This window comes from Balaenoptera musculus, chromosome 14 (assembly GCF_009873245.2).
Source record: "Balaenoptera musculus isolate JJ_BM4_2016_0621 chromosome 14, mBalMus1.pri.v3, whole genome shotgun sequence".
Lineage (NCBI taxonomy): Eukaryota > Metazoa > Chordata > Mammalia > Artiodactyla > Balaenopteridae > Balaenoptera > Balaenoptera musculus.
The window spans coordinates 81,065,527-81,089,341 of NC_045798.1; the positions used below are offsets into that span (position 1 = coordinate 81,065,527).

At 35.9% G+C, this 23,815-nt stretch overlaps 1 protein-coding gene across 1 annotated transcript; it reads right to left on the minus strand.

Annotated features, from left to right (window-relative positions):
• Window positions 1-1,833: 1,833 nt before the first annotated feature.
• On the minus strand, window positions 1,834-13,804 carry LOC118906746 (3-hydroxyisobutyrate dehydrogenase, mitochondrial-like). Its single transcript, XM_036874307.1, is given in 5 exon segments — window positions 1,834-3,290; window positions 3,293-3,613; window positions 5,298-5,355; window positions 11,334-11,399; window positions 13,637-13,804. Coding segments are annotated over 5 exon segments (1,368 nt in total). The 3' UTR covers window positions 1,834-2,535.
• Window positions 13,805-23,815: the final 10,011 nt, after the last annotated feature.

The following is a 23,815-nucleotide window of genomic DNA, read 5'->3' on the forward strand; positions in this document are numbered from 1 at the left end:
CAGGCAAACAAAGAAACAAAAACCTGTCACTCTGAAATGTAGGAAGCATTTTTATGCCATTTTTAGGACAAGATGGAGACTATTTTGTGAGTTTAGGCTATGGAATGAGAGATGCTTAAAAAATTATTCCTCCATTTAAATAGGAATAATTATTTATTCCTATTTTTAAATCAATGATTTCTTTTCTTTTGTTTTTTTCTTGCATTTAGACAAAGGCAATTGCTGTAAAACAAACTCTTTAAAAACAACAAAACAGCATTATAATTATAATTAGTTATTTCTTTTCACTCAAAAAAATAAGTCAATTTAACTGTTTACAGAACAGTTTGTATGTTTAATTTCAGTCATTTAAATATAATTTTAAAAGTGACGTAAGAAAGAACATTGAAATAGTCCTGCTTGGGAAGAAACGAATGGCAATTTTAGCTCTAGCAACAAATCCCCAAGAAATCAGTATTCACACGGTGTTATTTTTTGAGCTATTTAATAGTTATTAGATTTTTGTTTTCCTATTGTTTATATGTACAGCTTTCCAAAGTAGTTTTCCACATTGCGAATATCTAGGTAGTATAATTCATTATTTACCATGGGTTTTTATAGAGCAATAGATTTTATTCCTAGATGTCCCTAAGGACTATTCTGATATGCTCTGAGCTCATTTGTTAAAAATACGGCAGGGAACTGGCAGGTAAAATCTTAAAATTGTTATGGCAATGCCTGTCCTCCATCTTTCAAGGTCCCTATTTCCCAAATGAAGCAAATACCAAGAGTGACATGAACGTGGCTTTCCAATTGCTGGACTTAGTATTTGTGAAGAAGACTGATTTACATTGTTTGAGCAGTCCTTTCTTATTTTCACCATGATAAACTCTTGAAAAGTGGGGTAGGTATTTTGTAGCACCATCCAACCAAGTTTGAATGAATGGCTTCCTTCAGCATATTTACTGCAGGAAGCAGACACATCCACTTTGCAGAGTGCTTTCAGAACACCTCCTGCTCTGCTCTGTATAAGGATTAGGAAGCCCAGGTTCTAGTCTCTATGTGCTTTAGCTCATTAGTAAAAGCAGCGGAAAGGAAGATATCTCTAAGTCACTAGTTCATTTTGAGACTTTTAACTGGAAGGCTTTGAAAATCAGAAACTTCTTTTTTATCTTATTCACAGCTTTGTGTTGACTTGAATAGGATAAAGAAAACCATGAAGGATTGATGTCAAAGAGGTATGCAGTAGGCTTCTCCTTTGCTTTGATGTTGTTGGTTGCTGATAAGGGAAGCAAAAGCATCTCAGGGTTTGTAACCACCACTGGATCGATATCAGCTCCTTGATTCTTCTCTCACTGCCTCTGTGAGCTGCTGCCCAGATTAGAATCTGATGCAAAAATTAGTCATGGTGTGACATTCAGAGGCAAATATAGATGTTAGAAGATATAAAATACACTGAGCATCGATAGAGGAATATATACATAACATTGTATTTCCTTTATACATTCAAATTAATTAATTGATAGTAGTTGAAATACATGAAAAAAGAAGGATTTAGGCCTGGGGTATAAATGTATATCATTTTACAATACGCCCCTGAATTCAAGATGAACGCTTTATGTAATTACTTACATATTTTAGCAATCAAACTGAACAAAAGTCTTGGTAATTTCCAAATTGCATTTTGCAAGTCTAAACTCTACCTACGACTATTATGTCTAAATTTTATTTTTTTTATTTTTATTTTTTTTTTATTATCAGCATAGAAATTTATTTGAATTCAAAATAATATGGTTATATTTAGGATAATATAATTATCTAAAGCACATATCATAAGCTCTGAAACATTTCTAAAGATGTCATTCTTTTGAAGTCAAAAAATATGTAGTAAGAATGTACAAGGAAGTAAAAATATAAAAAATAAGTTTGCTGAGTATTGGGAGTTGTTACAAGAGGGGCACACCAAGGTAATGTAACAGAGTCCAAATTACACAGCATGCAGCAAGGAGTTCTCTTGCTTTATCAAGTCCTGGAAAATAAACCAGTAACCTCAGAATGCAAGAATACCACCACTGGGTTAACAGGACAAACTTTCTGAGGGACACAGGGAGTAATTCACTATACTTCCCCTTTCTCTAACTCCTTTCCTCACACCGATTTCTTTTCTTTCCTCCAGGATAGGTTTTATCCTGTGGAAAAAAATTTGGTTGTATTTGTAAAGTGGAGTAAATAATATCCTGATTGAAGTAGGCAATGTTTTAGCTAATGATGCTCAGGAATCAAACTTTTGAAAAAGGTCAGTCAGCTAGCTACTAGCAGAGACCATCAGTGGCTTGCAGGAAAAAAAAAAAAAAAAATCAGATAATATGTGTTTGCTAAATAGATAAAAAGAATAAGCAGTTAAAAATGGGTGAAAACTCCCAGGGTTTATTGTGAACTAGAAAAACAAAAGCAGACAGGTGACCTTTGATTCAGCCCATTTACTTGTGGAGTGAGCTATAAGAGGCTCCAAGATAGAGTTTGGTTCCTAACAGGGTCCACAGCCAAAGGGCAAACTCAGAACATCTCCTCCTCTCGTAGAAACTGGAACACGGATGAGAAGTCTTTTTTGGAGTAGCCCTTCGCACACATCATCCTGTAGATCTGATGGGCCTGACTGCCCAGAAGGATTGGGCTCTTCGTGCTGGTAGCAGAGTCTTGTGCTAATCCCAGATCCTCAGCCATGAGTGTTGTTCCGAATCCACCCTGATAGTTATTAGCCGAGGGAACTCCATCCATCACCCCAGGTACAGGATTATAGGTGTCACTTGACCAACATCATCCTGAGCTCATATTTAGGATTTTAGCCAAGAGTTTTGGGTCAAGCCCTAACCTGATTCCCAGATTCATAGCTTCTGCAGTTCCAATCATACTAATAGCTAACAGCAAGTTGTTGCAGATCTTCACAGCCTGCCCAGTCCCGACGTCTCCACAATGCACCACGTTGGAGCCCATGCACCCCAGAAGCTCTTGGGCAACAGCAAATTCTTCTTCGACTCCTCCCACCATAAACGTGAGGTTCCCAGACCGAGCAGCTCCCACACCACCAGAAACAGGGGCAGCCATGAAAACTGCTCCCATTTTCTCAACTTCTTTGGCCAATTCTTTCGAAACCATAGGATCAATAGTACCGGAATTTATTAATAGTGAGCCTTTCTTCACTTTTTTTAGAATTCCATTTGCTCCAGAATAAGCTTCTATTGCATTGATGCTGGTGGGCAACACGGTAATAATTCTGTCAGCTTTTTCAGCTACATCTGCTGGGGAAGACACTGTTCACCTGCATCTAGAAACTCTTTGCATGCATCAGGGAGCACATCATAAACAGTGAGTGGATAGCCATGTTTCATGAGATTTTTTGTCATTGGATTCCCCATGTTGCCTACTCCAGTGAATCCAACTGGAGTCTCAGAAGCCATTGACCTAGAACACACCGCTGCAAGGCCGGCCACCGCCGGTTGCTGCCGGCGGCTCCAGTACCGGAGGCCGGAGGCGGCTCCACGGAGCCGTAAGGAGGCTGCCACGCTGCCCGCCCCCGCCCCCGCCCCCCCCCCCACGGTGACCTCCGCGGCTCCCGGCTCACCCACTGACTGCTCTACATTTTAAAGTTGAAGTATGGGGAGGGAGAAGACGCAAGACTATTTTACTTGCAGACAGAATTGCGGATAGAAAGTCCAAGGTGACTTTAAAGGCAGGAGTGAGAGGAAGATGAATGTGTTTGGACACATTGACTGTGAGAGAGGGAAAAAAATGGGAAGGAGAAAAAAGGCAGGAGAGACAAGAGGGCGAGAAGTAATGCATCTTAGTAAATTATCAAAAGCGCTAAAGGCAAAGTAATCTTGAGCCGTGACCTACTCGCAAGAACCTATTAAGTATTTCCTTCTACTCTGAAGTGAATTTTCCTGCAGGGTCAATTTATTATGTATTTTATCTTCTCAGTTTTTAATCTAGTCATTCTAACTGTGATGATGCTTTATGTCTCTCCCTACCTCTCCAATAAATATTCAGAGATAAAGGTATTACATTCTTAACCAAATGTTGTTCAGTTATTTCCTTGATTAATCTAAGTACAAACTTAGAACATATATTATGGTTGTCAATTTTACATTATATATATATATATATATATATAAATAAAAATGTGTCAAACTCAGTAGGCACAGCAATAAATGTTTGAGTGATTTGATGAATAAAAAGCATCTGCCTGACGTCAGTAAATATAGCAAAATTAACAGTGAGAATCTTCAGATTAACTGTTCACATTTTACTGTGACTTTGTGTAAACATCTTACTAAGAAATGATGAAACACAATATCAGCATTTATCACCTGTCCATAATTCATTAGTCTAACTCAGAGTTTGGCAAACAGCCTGTTGGCTAAATCTATACTACTGTCTGTTTTTATAAAGTTTTATTGGAATACAGCCATGCTTATTTGTGGGTCCTTTCGCACTACTACAGCAGAATTCAGTGGCTGAGACTACTTTTATGGCCAGCAAAGCCTAAAAGATTTAGAGACGTACCTCTAAGATGTTATGGGTTTGGTTCCAGACCATGGCAATAAAGTGAATATTGCAATAAAGCGAGTCACACAAATTTTTTGGTTTCAGAGAGCATATAAAAGTTATGTTTATACTATATTGTACTCTATAAAATGTGCAGTAGCATTATGTCTAAAAAGACCAATGTTCATACCTTATGTCTAAAAAATACTTTTTTGCTAAAAAGTGCTAACCATCATCAGAGCCTTCAGTGAATCATAGTAGTAACATCAAAGATCACTGATCACAGATCACCAGAACAAATATAACAATAAAAAATTTGACATATTGTAAGAATTACCAAAATGTGACACAGAGACACGAAGTGAGCAAATACTGTTGGAAAAATGGAGCCAATAGACTTTCTTGATGCAGGGGTGCCACGAACCTACAATTTGAAAACATGGAAAATCTGGGAAGCACAATAAAGCAAGGTATGCCTATGCTATCTGATCCTTTACAGAAAAGGTTTGCTGACCTCTGACAGCTACTATGCACAGGAGGGGCCTCCTTGTCCTGACTGTGGCTCTAACTGATTCAGGCCAGAAAATATGCCAGGGGGGTCGGCAGTGGCATTTTTACCACATAACAGCAACATTTATTGATAGCTTACTGTGAGCCAGAATGGTCTAAGCAGTGTACATAAATAATAACACTTAATCCTTGTAATAACGAGATAAATATTATCACTATGACCATTTTAGAGGTGAGGCAACCAGAGAGATTTTGTGGCTCACCTCTGATTACGTCAGCGTGTTGAAGCCAGGAATGGACCCTGAGTAATTTGATGCTGAACTTTAAAAAAAAAAAAAAAAAACAGAGAGATTTGAGTAAAAAAGTTATTTTGGGGACTTCCCTGGTGGTGCAGTGGATAAGACTCCGCCCTCCTAATGCAGGAGACCCGGGTTCAATCCCTGGTCAGGGAACTAGATCCCACACGCATGCCGCAACTAAGAGTTCACATGCCACAACTAAGGAGCCCGCCTGCTGCAATTAAGGAGCCTTCCTGCCGCAACTAAGACCTGGTGCAACCAAATAAATAAATAAATATTTTTTTTAAAGTTATTTTGTATCCTCATGTTCTTCTTATTTTGCTATCTTACAACATTTGCAGCTGGGACTAGACAACACAGAAAACACAGTCAAGAGTCTTTTTGAGGAAGGATTACAGAGGGCGAAGACTAGGCTGCTGTGACAGAGATGACCCAGAGAAAAGTGAAGCTCATTCCCTCACTTCTAACAGTCCCAAGGTGAGTGGCGTGGGTTGATGGATGGCTCTTTTCCACACTGCCCTTCAGAGAATCAGAATTACTCCCATCCATGGCTCTGCCATGTTCTAGGGGGCTGACGTGTCTGCATGGCAGAAGCTGAGTGACAGTCATCCCTCTTCTTCTGTCTGCAGATGTTGAAGAGTGTGTAGGAGCACATATCTGCTGTCCCAGAACCCACACCTAGTTGTGGTACATGCGACTTCAGCTCACAGACACTCAGGAGAATTTAGTCATCTGGTATCCTCCTGCCTGCAGAGAACACTGGAATATTTAGGCTCCAGCTGAGCAGCCATGTGACCAGCCATGACCCTATTTCTGTGGCAGAGAGATGGATTTGGGGTTGACAAATGGCAATTTTCTTAAGAGCAAAAGAGTAAAAATTTTATCTTTTTAAGGTTTTTCAGTGGCATAACTGGTCCATCTGACTTTTGGTTCAGTTGTTCTTGAGCAGGAAAACTTTCATGATAGTTTATGAGGGGGAGAAAAAGCAAATGGACTATTGAGTTTTAATTGAAAGAGGATCAGAGTGGAGACCTTTCCTTGGGTCATCTCCAGAGAACATCCTTGGATTATCCATCCGCTGTTCTACTTTGATTTTCAAACCTCTATTATTATTACCTTTTTTCCATCTCTCTATGATCTCGATTTTTTTCAAAATACTTAATATTATTAGACTATAGTAATGTGAAGTATACAAATATGTATTTTTAGCAAGTGTATATCAATATATTTATAGTCCTCATAGCTAACTTATTTACTAAAATTATATTAAGTGATATTTATAGTTTACATTTCTTATGTGTCAGGAAGTTTTAAGATACTGATGGTGACTTTTCTTCTTATTTTCAATCTAATTCTTATTGTTCTACTGTATTGTAATTCTTACTGTGCATTGGCAAAACAGATTATTAGAACTGAGTATTTGGGAGCTGGAAAAGTGTGAAAAAGCTTCCTAGAGATCAAAACAGAAATGAGTTGAGTCTTGAAGGGAAAATAAAACTAACAACTAAATATATTTGCAATATCCACACACATGCACACATTTTCTAAGGGAAATTTAAAAACTCTATAGTAATGAATATTACAGAGTACAAGTGACTTTGTGTCTGAATTTCATTTTCCTCTGATTAAAGTGACATTTTCCTTTGCCTAAATAAGCTTAAGCTGAAACTGTCTATATGAAATCATCTAACTATAGATCTCTCCTCCAAAACAGTCGAAGTTGCTTGATTATCTTGGTTTTCCAGGCATTGTATCTCTCCCATTTACCTCTGTAGGCTCTTGGAGAAGTCAATGAAAATAAATGTGTGTGAGTTGATACTTTCTTTCCTTCCTTTGATGTATACAGCGAGATACTCACAATGTAGCAACCCTTACACTTTTAAAAGAGAGAATCCTGGTGGGAAAAAAAAAAAAACAAAAAAACTGAGGTACTCATCCCTGTAAAGCAAACTTTGCTTTAGTTTGTTTCTTTGTTTTCTAACCATTGAGAGGCATTTGAAAACACGTGGAGTGCTTTAGATTTCTATGTCTGGTAATTATTTCCCGCGTCAGAGTCAGATATGACAAAGTCCTGCAACAGAGAAAGAGGCTCGCAGGTGCACATCAAAAGACTGGCTTGCCCAGGATGCCGGAAGCACTGGTGTGGAGGCTTGAGTAGAGTTAAGCTCCCCGGCCCAGGATGCCTCATTGGTCAGGTGGGAAAGAGCCGGGTACGGAAGTCAAGGAACTACCTTAAGGATTCAGTGAAATGATCCATGCAAAGTGCTTCGTGTTTGGCTCAGAATAAGCAATGCATACATTCATCGTTATTTATAGAATTAGGTTGTTTCTTCCTGCTCCAGGTCTTAACCCTTGGAGTCAATTTCTAACATTTTTTTTTTTTTTTTTACTTTTATTTATTTATTTAATTTATTTATAACTGTGTTGGGTCTCTTAGTTTTCGTGTGAGGGCTTTCTCTAGTTGCGGCAAGTTGGGGCCACTCTTCATCGCGGTGCGCGGGCCTTTCACTATCGCGGCCCCTCCCGTTGCGGGGCACAGGCTCCAGACGCGCAGGCTCAGCAGTTGTGGCTCACGGGCCCAGTTGCTCCGCGGCATGTGGGATCTTCCCAGACCAGGGCTCGAACCCGTGTCCCCTGCATTAGCAGGCAGATTCTCAACCACTGCGCCACCAAGGAAGCCCTCTAACATATTTTTTGTAAAGCAGCAATGATCATACTTACTTCACAGGTTCCTTCTAAGGCTTAAAGACTATTATTGCTATAAAGTATCTCACCCTTGGTAGGTTACAGATATTCTTATTCTCACCAGTCTCCACTGTTTTAATATTTTAGTTCTATATTTTTTAAAGTCCCTTTGATTTCTGGAAAAAAAAGTATACGTTTATGGTTTTGCATTTCTGACTTCTGGTTAATACTACTATTAGTGTGTTCTTCTCATCACCTGCTGGAATTTCTTCAACCCAGCAGAATCTTCTTGTAGTTTTCCTCTTGCCACCTAGTAATGCTCAGTCCCTATATTCTGGGTTGGGAGCTGTGATATTACTTATTAAATCATCCTCTCCGTTCCCCAGTTATTCTCCTAAAAAAATCCTTTAGGGTTTTTTTTTTTTTTTTTTCCTTTTAATCTGTCCTCTTACCTTCTCTCTTTAGAGAACATGTCATATTGTCTTGGGAAAGTTTCCTTTTACTGACTCAAAATTTGTGACTTGACTTATTAAAGATTTTGTATTTCACCCTCCCTCAAAAATCCATTTTAACTCAGATTTCTAACTCCCAAATTCACAATTGCTTAATTTTCAAAGGCTTTCTTGTGACATCTTAATAGAAAGAAGATAAGATGGAAGAGGTAACATTCAAAATGCATTATTTGGATTCTCAAGATTAGACCTATTATTCTAGAGTTTCCTGAAATATGCATAGAAGTTCTTTGGAGAACCCATTCCTTTATGATTTTGTGAAACAGTTTTCATTGCTTTTTGGTATCTGTTGATTTAGAAATTACTCAAATACAGTGTGGACTTCTACATTTATGATAATATACAATTCAACTGAATGTTTGAATAAATACATCGCACAAAATTTATTCAGAATTTTAAAAATTTACTATGCCTTAATGGCAATTAAAGCCAAGGTCCTTCCTCAATTACAATTGACTGTGATATTTTTCAAGAAAATAATTTTGCAATTTTACATACAATGATGTATAGTATCTTTATGTAGTACTGGTTTTAAGTGTGATTATTTAAACTATTTTTAATATTACTTTCTAAGTATGCCAAGTGTTTTACTACTATATCAAAATATTTGAATTATTTTTTGATATTTAAGTATTTTTCTTTCTCATTCTGCTTGATTAAATATTCTTACATTCCAACCAATGCCAAAACTTAGCCCAGTTTTTCTTCCCTTTATCTTAACTACTTGTCTGTAAATGGGAATAATAATAATATAAACCTCAAATGTTGAATTCAGTATTAAAACTAATGCATATAAATTGCATAGCATAGTGACTTGTATAAACCAGGCAATCTGTAACGATTTTGATGTAGAAAGTATAATCAATTCTATCTTAGTTCGTTCGGGCTGCTATGACAAAATACTACAGGCTGCGTAGCTTATAAACAGCAGAAATTTATTTCTCACAGTTACAGAGGCTGGGGAGTTCAAGGTCAAGGAAGAAGGCCCTCTTCCTAGTTCATAGCAGGTGCCTCCTTGCTTTTCGTCACATGGTGGAAGTGGCAATGAGCTCTGTGTCATCTCTTTTATAAGAGTGTCAGTTTTATTCATGAGGGTTACAGAGTCATGACCCAAGCACCTCCCAAAGGCCTCACTTCCTAAATACCATCATGTGGGGCATTAGGATTTCAACATATGAGTTTGCGGCAGATGCAAACACTCAGACCATAGCAAATTCCTTACTCTGTTGTTGGAAATATAAAGTCTAAGTTGCACTAATCTACTAAAAAGCACCTAAATCGATGATTTTCTAAAGTTTTACACTTTATAGGTTTTGAAATCTGCTTCCTTCACATTTGTAGTTTCATCATTTTTAAAGTGTACAGTTAGTATCTGAACTCTTTTTATTTTGCTTTGTATTTTTTTCATAGAAAATAGCAGAGAACCATCTGAATGTAACATAAAATTAATAATAAACTGTTCCTAAAAGTCAAATGGAGAAAAATGTCAGCTATGTAGGCCTCAAGAATAGTTGGAACTTTTAAAAATATCTATTTATTCTTTCTGCCCAGGGGAAGCAGCAATGGTAACAGAGAATCTATATGGTTAATGATAAAACACATAAATAGAAACTAGAATCACCTTGTAGTATTCAAACCCCTGCTATACCCACCACTTATATTTTTTTTGGCTTTTGTTTCTTCAACCATAAAATAGTGGCTACAATATCATTTCCCTCATAAATTCTTGTGCAAATTAAATAAATTAATATAAACAAGGTGCTTAAAATAGCATCTAGCACATAATAAGCACTCAGCAATGTTACATATTATCCATGATATTGAAAATAAAATATTATATAAAATTTGATAATGATATTTGGACATTTTTAGAAAAATGAAAATCAACCATGATCTGCCATCAATGTTTAAAGTGACAGAAATAAAATAATGATATTATTGGAATTATTTTGCTTTTCTAACACTTAACAGTGATTTTATGTCTTTCATTCCTTGCTTGGACAAGAAAATCAGTTAATTTTTCAGCCTAGCCGTTTCCTTCTCTCCTTAAATAAATATATTCGATGAAATTAAGTTATGAAAAAGGAAGTAAAATTCCAGCTGAGACTGGTATTGAACTTAATTCTCTAAACAAACAAACAAAAAAAACTAAAGAAATACATAAGGGTAATAACTTTCTCTCTAAGTAAATATTGAAACTTTCTGCTCTGGTTAAAATATAATTATATTCAGGAAGTAAAAACTGTACTGCCTTTCAATACACAGTATGTTTTTTTAAACATCTTTATTGGAGTATAATTGCTTTACAATGGTGTGTCAGTTTCTGCTTTATAACAAAGTGAATCAGTTATACCTATACGTATGTCCCCATATCTCTTCCCTCTTGCATCTCCCTCCCTCCATCCCTCCCTATTCCACCCCTCTAGGTGGTCACAAAGCACCGAGCTGATCTCCCTGTGCTATGTGGCTGCTTCCCACTAGCTATCGATTTTACATTTCAATACACAGTATTTTGATAGTATTATTTTATCTCCGAAACACATAAGTGCACTGTCCAACTCTCCAGAACGAAAAATAGAAATACATACTGCGAGCAGAAATCTTGGTATAAAAGGTCAAACTGATAGACCATTTATTCAGTACTGAAAGCAAGTGAGCTGTAATAGCCTCCAGTCTTGGGAGTGTGAGCACGAAAGGAAAATGCAGCGGAACCAGAGGAAATGAGGTCATGCAAGAGGGCAAAGGACAAAGATTAACAGTCACCCTTACCGGGTAGCAGCAGGAGGGATTCTCAGACACTTACAGTTCCATCAGTTTGGTTTTGTCTTCTTTCATCATGTACTCGTTCTGGATAAACACAGTGATCATTCTGAGAGAACATGAAAAACAAAAGAATATAAATGAATATATTGTGTCCATTGTATAAAACATCTTATAATTCACCAAAGCAACAGTTGTTCCTTCTTTGTGAAAGTACTGAAAATATACTAAACTATTAATAAAATTCATTTTTCTTTAGCTTAAGTTCTCAGTTTTTTATCTAGAATATACAGAATCAAGAGTGAAGGATTTAACATGATAAACCACATCATTTGAATGCAACTCCAGTTTATTACTGCACACTATGAAAAAATAACAAAGCTTAATGCTAAAATATAGATACTCCAGTGAAATAAAAGAAAAATGCATTTTATATGTATGAAAAACAATATTTACCTAATAAAATCCTGGAATGGAATAGGTGCAAAAACAGTAAAATAGGCCACTGAAGAGAATAAGTTTTGAATACAGAAAGTATACTGAATATAGAAATATTCAGCATATATAGAGATTTTCTTGAAAGATTAGCATATAAAGCTGTATGCTTATATGTATGTGAACTGCATCACTGATTTACAGTTTTTGATAATGACTAGGAAAAAAAATCACATTTCCCCACATTTCCTAAATTCTTCTCACGTCTTTCTACTCCATCGTTTACACGTTTTAGATAATACAAACCCCATGGCATTGTTTTAAATGAGAGAAATAAAAAGGTAATAGCAAAAACTTAATCTCACTAAGTATCTCTAAAACACATTTTAGCAGTTTTCTGACAATGTGAAGAGAATTTCTGCCTCATACGAAGCATGTATCACGATTACCCACTAATTTAATGCTAAACTAATTTAGTAGCTATGTTTTCAGATCAGAGCAACTTTGCACAGTATCATGTAGGTATTACATTTTCCTTCTAAGCTTCACTCAATGAGTTCTTTAAAATAAATAATGAAATATTATTTTAAAGGTAAACAATGGGTACAAATATCATTTGTTAAAACAAATAAGGCAATTAAAAATAACGGTTCCTAACAGATTGAAGTATTAGTAGAGTGCAGTTGGTCACAAGAGAAGAGGGAAGAAGCTATTGGTACTCAAAGGAAGGTAAATGTGAGCAAGAGTGAGCTGGTACAGGAAGGAGTGCGAGTAAAGTCTTGCCATGTGTCCTCGTCTGAGCACAGAGGAAGGTGAACTTTGGTCTCTCCTGGGCACTAGAGGCTCAGAAAGCGGATGGCTGTGAATTTTCATCTGAAGCCAGACACGAAGCCACAGAACAAGGACAGAAAAAAGTCAAAGTGACTATTGCCTCGAATTCATTGTGCTTGCAATTATGCAACTCTTGAAAACATGAGACTGCTTGATATTTTTTAAAACTCTGTATTTTACAATGCTTTTTCCCCCCAATTTTTATCATGGCTATTTTAAACACACAGAAAAATAGAATGATAAAATGAACGCCCCTGTTAACTCTATTTGATAATTGTTAACATTTTACCATATTTGCTTCATCCTTTCTGGCTTGGTTGATTTCATCTAGAATCAGAACAGCCTTATTTGTCAGTTTTTCCTTCTCTGTGTATTTAATAAATGGTAATTGCTCACTTATCACACAATTATTGACTAATATCTTTATCATGCAAGTTTTACGATTCAAGGAGCTGTAAGTACTACTTTAAAAGCTTCGGGATTTTTAGAGAGATTTTCCAACAAAGATGTTAGTATAACATAACTGCAATCTCCATCTAAAGTAGTATTGGCCTCTCTTTGAACGTTTTATGAACTGGAGCTTTTTATTTTCTTCTCTGAAAATGTTCATTCATAGAAAAAGTTAAGCATGCCTTCCATGATTGGATCTTTCATGGATTGCTATATCTCAACACACTATCATTTGCTCATTTATCTCAACTGTATGCACTTAGCTAGGCCTGTTAGCCTCCTTTAATTTTTTCACAAGCTTTTCCTCTTTCTTAGAAAGATATTATTCAAATAGTCTCCTATCAATAGACATTTGTGTTGTTTTCATTATTTTTCTATTACAGATAGGGGTACAATTATTAATCTTGCTCATATGTAATTTTATTCTCATGCAGGTATATCCTTGGAATTGATTTCCAAAAATGCATTGACTGGGTCCAAAGTTAAATGTACTATAATTTGTAAGATATTGACAAAATTCCCTCCCTGCAGTTGTACCGTTTGCCTGTTTCCTCAACCCTTGCCAACAGAAAGAGAAATGTTATCTAAAATTAATGCTAGTTTTAATTTGCATTTTTTATTTGCATTTACCTTTTCATGAGGGGAGGTTGGCAAGAGCCTTGGTCCAATGATGTCAATAACACCATGGTACTGGGAGGTGAAATGACTACTCACAAATTCTCTCCACAATAGACCAACACTAGAATGCTCTCCAAGAGCATCCTCTGGTATCAGAAGAGCTGTGTGTTTTACTGTCATTATATTTAGTATTTATACTTATTGTTTATTAAGTGATTTATGAATTTTGTTAGATGTTATTTAATATTACTTAATAAATAAGATAGATTTTCAAATCATTTAGAAGCTTTTTCGTTGAGGTGGTTTTGAGTTGACAGCCATATAACAGGTACTCTTCAGTATTCCCTCATGGATCTTTTCATTTTCAGAGTGATTCACCAAATAAAGTTTTTCATAACCTCACCTTCCATCTGAAAGCACTGTTAGCCCATCTTTGAATGCTTTATTGCCAAAGACTCCTTGCTTCTCATCCTAAAGTTTCTCATGCATGAAAAATCAAGCATGTTCTTTATGCTCAAGTCACTCATCTTTCACATATTTCAATTCACTATCATTTGCCCCAATTTTTATTTCTAACATAAGCACTTTTCTAGGCTGTGAGACTCACATTTTCTTCACAAGTTTTTTTCTCTTTCATAGATGATATTTTCACTGCATATTGTGGGAAAATGATGGTGATTATGCATAATATTTTAAAGAATGCAATCCAATTCAGAGTACAGCCGATTATCTATTTGGATGATGAATTTTTAGGAAAACTGGTGTTGTCATTATAACAAATAATAACTTCATGTAAATTCAACTAGTAAAGGATATCTTTATTATCTCAATAATATCGACTAAAATTTCATTATTTTAAATTAAGTTTTTAACACCTTATTTGATTTTAAAATTGTCTAGAATATATTCGCTGCATGATAAATTACCCCACAACTTAGCAGCTTAAAAATTCATTTTATTTTACTCATGCTTTTGTGTACTAGGTATTTGAAGGTCCTAGCTGGGCAGTTCTGCTTCAGGTGTCTCATATAGCTGTAATCAGATCTCATCTCGGACAGCAGTGATCTGAAGGTTTGGCTCAGCTAGATGTTCAAGAATGGGTCATTCTGATGCTGGCAATCAATGCTGGCTGTCTGCTGGAAGCTCAGCTGGGCTGTTGACCAGATCATCTGTACATGGCTTATTCAACATGGCAGTAGGGGGAGATACTGTTTCAACCATCTTTGGAAAGGACCATCTGCCACGTTAAGCTCCTATCGGTATGTATTTAATATTATCACATTAAACCAACACATTAGAAAGACACATTAGAAAGACAAAGACATGTATACATATATACATATCTTGATTTACACCTTCCTTAGGGCTGAGGAACATGGGTACACTGCTTTGCTGCATCTCCTGACTGCTGCAGCGATTAGTCAGTTCACTTCTAACTTGATCATGATTTTTTCTCACGTATCTGATGACTTGAACTACTGTTGTATCTTTCTATCCCTTCCTGAAGTTTGAACCTAACAGGCAAATACATGTAACTGTCAACATAAATGCAAATGATTAGTTTTCCTATAAAATAATGGCATAGTTATCAATTTTGCAAAGCATAGAAAGGATTTATATTTAATTCAGATAAGTCATTGCATCTAGAGGAGTTTTGGGATAAGAGTGGATGGTGCAAAATATTATCCAGTGTCTTCTGTAATGTATATTGTTTTTGGAAATTCTGGGTTATAAGAACACATTTTAGTTTAGCTACTCTCTCTCCTTGTATGTACTTTCAAAAATTTTCAATATAACATGGAATATTTACAGTTATAATAGTAATAACTGTGTATAATATTTTTTTCTTTAACACATACACTTTCACTTTTTAAATACAAGGTATAATTTAAATTATATCTTACCTTATTTTCATTTTGCTTGCTTTTTAAATAAACATATTATGTATTTTGTTTTAAATTAATATTTCCATGTATTAGAAATATAATTACCAAATATTTCAATAAAATAATTGGTATTATACTTTAAATTTAATTCTGTAAAAATATTACACATATATTTTGCAGATGATTTCTATCAAAATAACTGCAAGTAGAATGATATTATTTTTCCACTTTTATCATTTCAACCTTAGCAGTCATGGCTCCTTGAGTACATTTCTTCCCTCTAATCTGCAAAACTTCCAGAATCAGGAGAGAGTCAGACTAATGACAATAATGAGACTCATGTCTGGAAAGCACTGATAATGCCCCACGTGCATTAATGACATCCGTGTAACTGAACACTGTGAGACTTAAATGGATCTTGGAACCATAAAACTGTAGCAAGCAATTTCCCATTTTTCTGCCGTGTGGAATGGTGCTTCTTAGCAGTGTTTACCTCCTATGAGCTTCTGAATTCAATATGCATGGAAAAGCAGATCATATTTAATAGGGTCACTTTATTAGTTTAAGAGCTAAAATGTTATCCTAACTGAATACTGATTTGTTCTCAAATATATAAATATAAATAACTTCCTCTAGAGGGGTCATTTTGATCAATATTGAGTCTGACATGGGCCCTTTTCATAGAGGTAATGGAATAATGGTGAAAGGTGCTATAAGCCCAGAATTTTAACTGAGTTAATAGTGGCTAGTTCTCCAGAACCCAGAGGAAAACAGAAAATGACCTAGAAAGGCAGGGCAAAGTAAAGTTTAATTCCACAAATGGTAGTAATTTAGTAAATAGTTTGTAGCATTATTTAGGATGTGTCCAAATACATTTTAGCTTTTAAACATGAATGTCCAACAGATTTTTTACGTTCTTTGTATACCTTTCCAAATGAGTTATTTTGGTAATACCATCTCCTCATCTATAACCCACTGCATATTTTAGACCAAATATTAAGAGTAATTCTTAATTAGAGAAAAGGGCTGGTGTTGACATTGCACTGTCCAGGTCCTCCATCATCTAATAATAACAGTGGACATTTATAGAGTGCTTATTAGGTGCCATATTTGATCCACAGTTCAACGCATTTTATATACATTCTTATCCACCCAAATTTTAAAACAGATTAGGCAATTGTAATATTTGACAAGGTACACAGCTGTCGATTTTTGCCATGCAAATTCAGACTGAAATCCAAGTCTGAACTATTGCTTCACACTATCCCTCTAGTTTCTTTATTAATTCCCAAGTCCCAGAATTATATTTCCCACAACTAGACAATTAACCATCTGCCCTTCTCTTTCTACTTGAATTTCTGAAGAGTCTACCCCTGCCATTATCTTCAAATTTCACCCAAAGCCTTTGGACCCCTTATCTTCAGTTCTAGTGCAGGTCTTTCACCCTTGGTCTGCTCTTATAGTCATGCATCCAAATCGTACCATCACTTCGCTAACTGGCCATTGTCTCAAAGTAAACACACTTCAGATGAAATACATTTTCTAATTTCTGCAGTACTATTTTTTCTATTCATTAATATTTTTTAATCAACACCACACAGTTTCAAAAATCTCTGTATTATTTCTAAATAGCTTAAGGTGGAAAGAGACTTGGAGAATAATCCTGGTTTTATTGCATGACTCTAACCATGATTGAGTTTATAACACCTACCAGGCAAAGTTCATGCTCTCATGGAGCTTAGTATATTATAATTGGAGAAATAGATTTTAAACATGTATATATACAAATATCTGTATAATTAAAACATAATACTTGCTATATATGAAAATCTCACAATTCTGTTATATAGCACAACAAGCGGACTTTAAAATGAAAATAGTGCAACAAGGGAAGATACTAAGAGGATTTAATATTTAGTATGGGGAGGTATCATATAACATATCTCAAGGCAGTAACATCTAAACTGCAACTTGAGTGATGACTACAAATTCAGTGAATTCAGTAGGTGGTCAGTGTGTGTTTGTGTGTGTGTGTGTGTCTTTAGTTGGATAAGTTGGAAAGAGAGCTGAGGAATGACTCCCTGGTATTTTCCTTGCACAATTCATTTCATGAATGGTGGTGCCTTTCACTCAGCCCTGGAGAGGATACAATTTTAGAGTAAAATTGTGATATCAGGCAACAATAATTTTTTCCTAAAATGAAAGTTTTTTCACATATATTCTACTGTTAAAATTCTTCTCCAGGCTATCATCTTGTGTCTAGATGACTTAACATAGCCAACTCACTTTTAATTTTAATTTTTCCTCATCTGCCACTTTCATATCCCTAAACATACAATTTGATATGATTTGACCTACAGAACCTATATAGATTTCTGTTATTTTAGGGAAAGAATATATATTTTCTTTCAATTGTTCAATGTTCTTGAACAATTAATCCTGAATGAACTGTGTCCTTAGAATCTTAGATTTCTCTAAGTCACATGGCTGAAATAACACTGATATTTTTACTTCTTAATATATACTAAACTTATCCCTTTACACCAGGAACTGACCCAGGCTTTTAATGTTGTGGAACGGCTCTTTCTTCCGCTCACTTGCCTCTTCTTTCCTTAGGGAAGACATATTCATCCCTGAGGTTTCATGTTATATATCTTTGAGGCATTTTGATTCATTCTGCCCAATCTCAATTATACTCCCTTATTATACCTTGAGTTTTCTTTGATAGCAATCATTACTGTAATTTATAATTATGCATTTATTTGTATATTTGTGTTTAAAGTCTATTTTCTCCAACTAGAGTATAACTGAGCACCATGAGAAAAGAATCTCTGTCTACCTGTTGTGTTACCAGTGTCCAGCACATACCAGGGACTCAATAATAGTTGAAGAAGCTTGAGATAGGCATATTTTATGTTTCCTTCATGCATAACATGTGCTTCTTCATATTTCTGTGGGTTTGATTATATGAATCTTTTTGTCAGAAATATCCTCTCTTGTCCTTTTGCCCATTCTATCCATTCTTTAAAATTCAAAACTAGATTAGAGGCTTCATAATATCTAACACAGATGTCTCAAGCATAGTTTCTTTCGACCAATTTCTATGGCGCTTGCAGTCCATATCATACAATTAAATAATTATCCATATGTTGTTCTCTAATTGTTTCCTTGCCAAGACTATGAACACGTGGTTGATGTCCTATGTATTCTACATACTTTTGCACGTCTCTCAATACCTGCAGAACTACTTTGGATAAATGGTGCTTTATAATAATTTTTATTTTAATTAAAAAAAATTTACTTTACTTGCCTTGATGTTTAAGTTATGAATAAAGAGAACTGAGCAAGCCCCATGATTGTATCAATTCAACACTCTATGAGAAAATTTACATACTCAACAGAGTGAGAGAAGTGTAATGAGGGACAAATTACAAATGAAATCAACAAGGGTGATGAAATATACCCCACGACCAGCCTGAGGGGTAAGGAGAAGAAACAGTTGCCAACATCTGGAGTGAGAGCTTTAGCTCTTGCTTCAGCAGTGGGAGAGGGCCCCCTGACGGGAGCTATCATCTCCAGGAGAATAATGGAGCCATTGTCAACCCTTGGCCCAGCAAGCAATACACCAACGGAGTGAAGACACCATTCTCACTCCCCTTTCCCCCCAATTTCCAGATAGTCTTTCTCATTGGCTGAACTCAAACTGAGTAAGATGTCCATCATGGTCAACCAGCCAGGGAATGGAGCAAAGTGGGGATGATCTGAAGGCACAGGGAAGATATCCAGGACATGGACAGCTAAGTTTGGTACCAGTCTCCTTGCTATAACACAGAGGCCCCAATATACATTGTCTCAAGCAAGACAGAACTCTGTTTCTCTCCTGTATAACTCTCCGAAAGTAAACGGGCCAGCACTGGTAGTGCCCCTCTACCTTTCTAATCACAAAGCTTCTACCTCTGGGTCCAAAGTGGTTGCTCCAGGTCCTGCCACCACTCTTTATCCCAAGCAGTGAGAATGAGAAAAGGACAAGGAAGCACATTGCCTTGAAGAGCTCGATGTGAAAGAGGCACCTATCACTTCTTACATTCCATTGTCCCATACAAAGTCATCTGCTGCAAGTACAGCCCAGCTAAGTCTTGGGGATTTTACTATTTACAGAAGAAGAAAAAACTAATGCTGGTGGGAAACTATCTGGGGTGATCCAGGCAGAAATGTCGGGTACAAAGGCACTAAGACAGAAAGAAGCTTGTTGGAACACATTTATGTGTGAAGAGAATAATGATTCACAGCATCTGTAAATAGGCATACACATAATCCTTTACTGAAGTTTACACATCCTATCATATATTGTGCACAATAATTTTCCTAAAGTGCTTTGTTTTGAACAGTCAATTTTGGTACATGGCTGATAAAATGTGTGTACTAAACATATATATCGAGTTTATTGCTGCAATCAAATAAAACCCAGAGAAAATTTAATGGATATTTTTCTAATGACGCACATAATTGTCTTTGCACTACATGCTAATAATGTAGATATAAGTGAAATGCCATTTCCAAATAATACTAATTACAGTCATTTAGGTGGAAAACCAAATCACATATTAAATTCTCTGATGTCTCTAATAGGCATTTTCATTAAGAGTCTTTAATTCTCCTCAGCATCCTTGTGAGGCAAAGCAGACACTGACACCAACAGTGGGATTTTACTTTTGAGAGGTAGGTTTATTTAACATTTTACTCTGAGTTTCTGCATGTTCATTTCATATTAGTGTTCTCCAGGATCTGTCATATCTCTAAAGGATCATTATATCGTCCTGCCCTCTTATCAGAGTGAAGAGTAAATTTATAGTGGAGAAAGGGTGCAGATTTAGAAAGAGGCAATAAATGGGTAGAACTTCAGTCCTCAAATCCTGCTCTCTTACATGTCACCCTCCTTCATTCTTCATACTTAGTGGATGTCTGCCTCAGGCACAGGATAATCGCAGGACCCTTTCTTAAAACTGTCTGCACTGCTTGTGCTTGGCTTGAAATGTCAAATGGTTGACTAAATCACTCCCTAATTAGAGATAAAATCCACACTATGCAAATTTCTCAAAAAGTTAATAAATTATAAAATAGCTTCGTTTATTATGTAATTGACAAAATCAGATGCCTCTTGCCAAGGGAAGAGAATTAGGAAGCAGTAAATCACTGTGCTTGAAGGGAGGGGGATTTTGCCTTTGAGGAATAAAGGGCACAAGAGGAGACCTAAATAAAAATCATCTATTTTATAATGAGTTCCTAAACTCATTATTTTTTTAAAAAGGTTCTGTTTGTCCTTATATGGATACAGGTGCCTGGTTGTGCACACACAAAATCATTTTTTAAATATTTCTTGGCCATATAAAATTTTAAATGCTGTATTTGAAATATTCTTTTCCAAATCTTTGAAATTCTGATTATATTGTGTCAAGTTGATTTAATTAACAAGTAAGTGCCAGGCACTATGCATTTATGTGTTTTATCACGTATCTCTTGTATGTGGTCATTGATTTTGCTCATGACTGCAATTGCTATATTTCAGTTTTCTAGGTAATCATAACTGGCTATTCTACGTTAGTATTTATGTAAACATGTTAGGAAAATATGGTTGACTGCTGAGCCACATTGTATACTGTGTTTGCATTTGCCATCTTGAACAACTTTTGTATTGTCCCCGGGAATAATAACTACCTCATTTTTCTTTTCATTTCCTGCGTTCCTTTCAGTATTTCATTCATCCAAACACCTGACAGAGTTACAAGAATCTAATTTGAGAAAATCAAATTCTCCATCACTTCTGGTTTTGAAATCACTTTCTTCCTCGTGCTATTGCACCTTCTGTCATCCTGGAGTTTCCTCTCTCTATCAAAGAGGGATGCCCTTTGCAGGTGGTATCCCTTTTGTCCTGAATCTTGTCTTTCTTTTTCTGAGATAACAATCTTTTGAATAAAAACATCCTCTTCTGTTAGGATGAGAAAGGCTACATGTGAAGTAATTATTTTTAAAATTTATATTTGAAGCTGCCATTATTCTACCCTTCCTCCAACAAATGAAAACACACTTCATTTCATAAATGGGCTGGAGATTTTACAGTGCTAAGGATAATTTCCCGATATGCCCAACTGTTCCCCAAGCTTCCAAAAAACATGTCAATATGTTCTATGGGATGTAAACACCTGTATAACTTATTAAGACTAGAAGTCCCAAATAACTTATATGTATTATGTGTAGTTAGGTTGTATTAGAAATATAAGTTGATAAATCATAGTAGAAAATCCTTTGGAATCTCAATTATATGCCCCAACTCTTTATTGTTGAAGAAAGGAAGCATCATAATGTAACAGAGTAAAAACAATATATATATATTGATGTAGAACATAGTTCTAATAGCCAATATTTAATAGACAACTCTTAGGATGAGAACTTCTTTATGAGTTTAATAGGTAAGATATACATTTTAAGCCAACTTGGACTGAATTGCACTCAGCTTTTGAGGAATATTTACCATAGAAGTTGGAAATTTTTTGAAAAATGAAAGTACCAAATTTATGTAGAATTTTAAACTTGCTGGAACTGACATCTCCAAATTCTACCAAGATCTTCAGATTTCCAAATCCAAAGGAAGTCAAATATATGTAATTGCATCTTATGAATGCAAATGAAAAATGCCATTTGCTAATAAATCACTATCCATTAATGTGATAGATTTAGCATGTATTCATAATTCAAATTTGAGAAAACAGCCTCAGGCAGCTTTCTTTCTCTTTTCCTGATAGAACTCAGTATTTTTACTCAGTATTTCTATCCTGATTTTAGAATATCTCATACAATTTGTTTATGTATCTATACATATCTTATATATCCATGTAAGATAGAGGAAATACGTTCTATTTCTGTATGAGGCACTGGTGTCTGGCACAATATCTAGACCAGAGTAGTTACTTAGGAAAATTCAGTTGAGAGACTATGTCCATGAGATTCTATGTTTCAGGAACACAAAGCAATAGACTCATCAGCTCACTGAAATTTCCTTTCATTAATCTGTAAGGGGATCTGTGTGATGTCTCCTGCTTAGATGTGTACATCACCAATATTTCTTTATGTTTTCCTAGACACTGTCTGATCCTCCCAGAATCAGATTTTTAAAATTTCTGGTCACAATGGGGAACTCATGGAATACAGTCCCCTCACATGTAAATCTTCAACCTCTGAGGGGTATAAAGGACCACCTCTCAGATGAGACTGGAGTTTCCCTGAGACTAATACATTTCATGCATATATTGAAGGTTCACAAACAGAGATGAATCAAGTTCTCTGTGAGTAAGAGAGGATATTGGAAGTCTTGCTTGGATATCTCTGACTGCTCTCCTGTTTGCCAGTGCTTTCATTCTTCTGCTGTGTTGAATCCTTCACCTTTATTAGAGCCTGTGTGAGTACACAGGAATAATTGTTGCAACTAGTGTAGTTGGCAGGGTTATTGAAACATCTCAAGATAAATGGCAAAGGCTTTCAGAGGAAATAGAAAACTAAAAAGGAGAATGAATCATCTCTAATGCCAAGTTGGCCCTTGAATCATCCCTGATTTGAGGTTGCCCAAGCATTATGATCAATTAGGGAAATGGAATGTAGAATTATACATTCAGTGTCAGGGGAAAGAGCAAAATGTATAAAGAACAAGCTACAAACCAAGGGCAAATCACCAATTAATTTGGCTCCTTGGCTGCTTTTAGCTATATTAGTGAAAGTCACAGTGGAGCCAGTTATCCAAAGTGCTAGATACGTCTAGCTGAGGCTAAATTATGACCCTGGTTAAGAACTGAAATATTATTGTGAAGGGTTTGCAAAAGTATCAGGGCGTGATAGATGTGACTGATTCCACCCCTCATTATACAAAATACTATGAAGATTAGAGATTCTGAACAGGTGACTCCTGAGACTAGGGGTTATTTTGTCAAGGAATTGATTCATTTTGTGGACAGATATAAACAGCTACCAGAAGACTCCTGTTAAAATGGATTTTACATATTATTAAGTAGGGCAAAGTTCACTAGCTCTGCTCACAACTGAAAGGAGGGGGACGTTTGAGTTAACACAGGATTCTCAGCGGGCAACTATTCACCACTGTGTGTGTGATGGATGAATCCTTCAATCTCACCCCTAATTTATTAGTCTGTATTGAAGGAGTTACAATAAGGTATAAGGAGAAGGAAAGCTGCTTTACTCTTCCTAAATAGATCAGTATGCTGAGAATATAAAGACTGATAAAAACATGTTTTGGGTT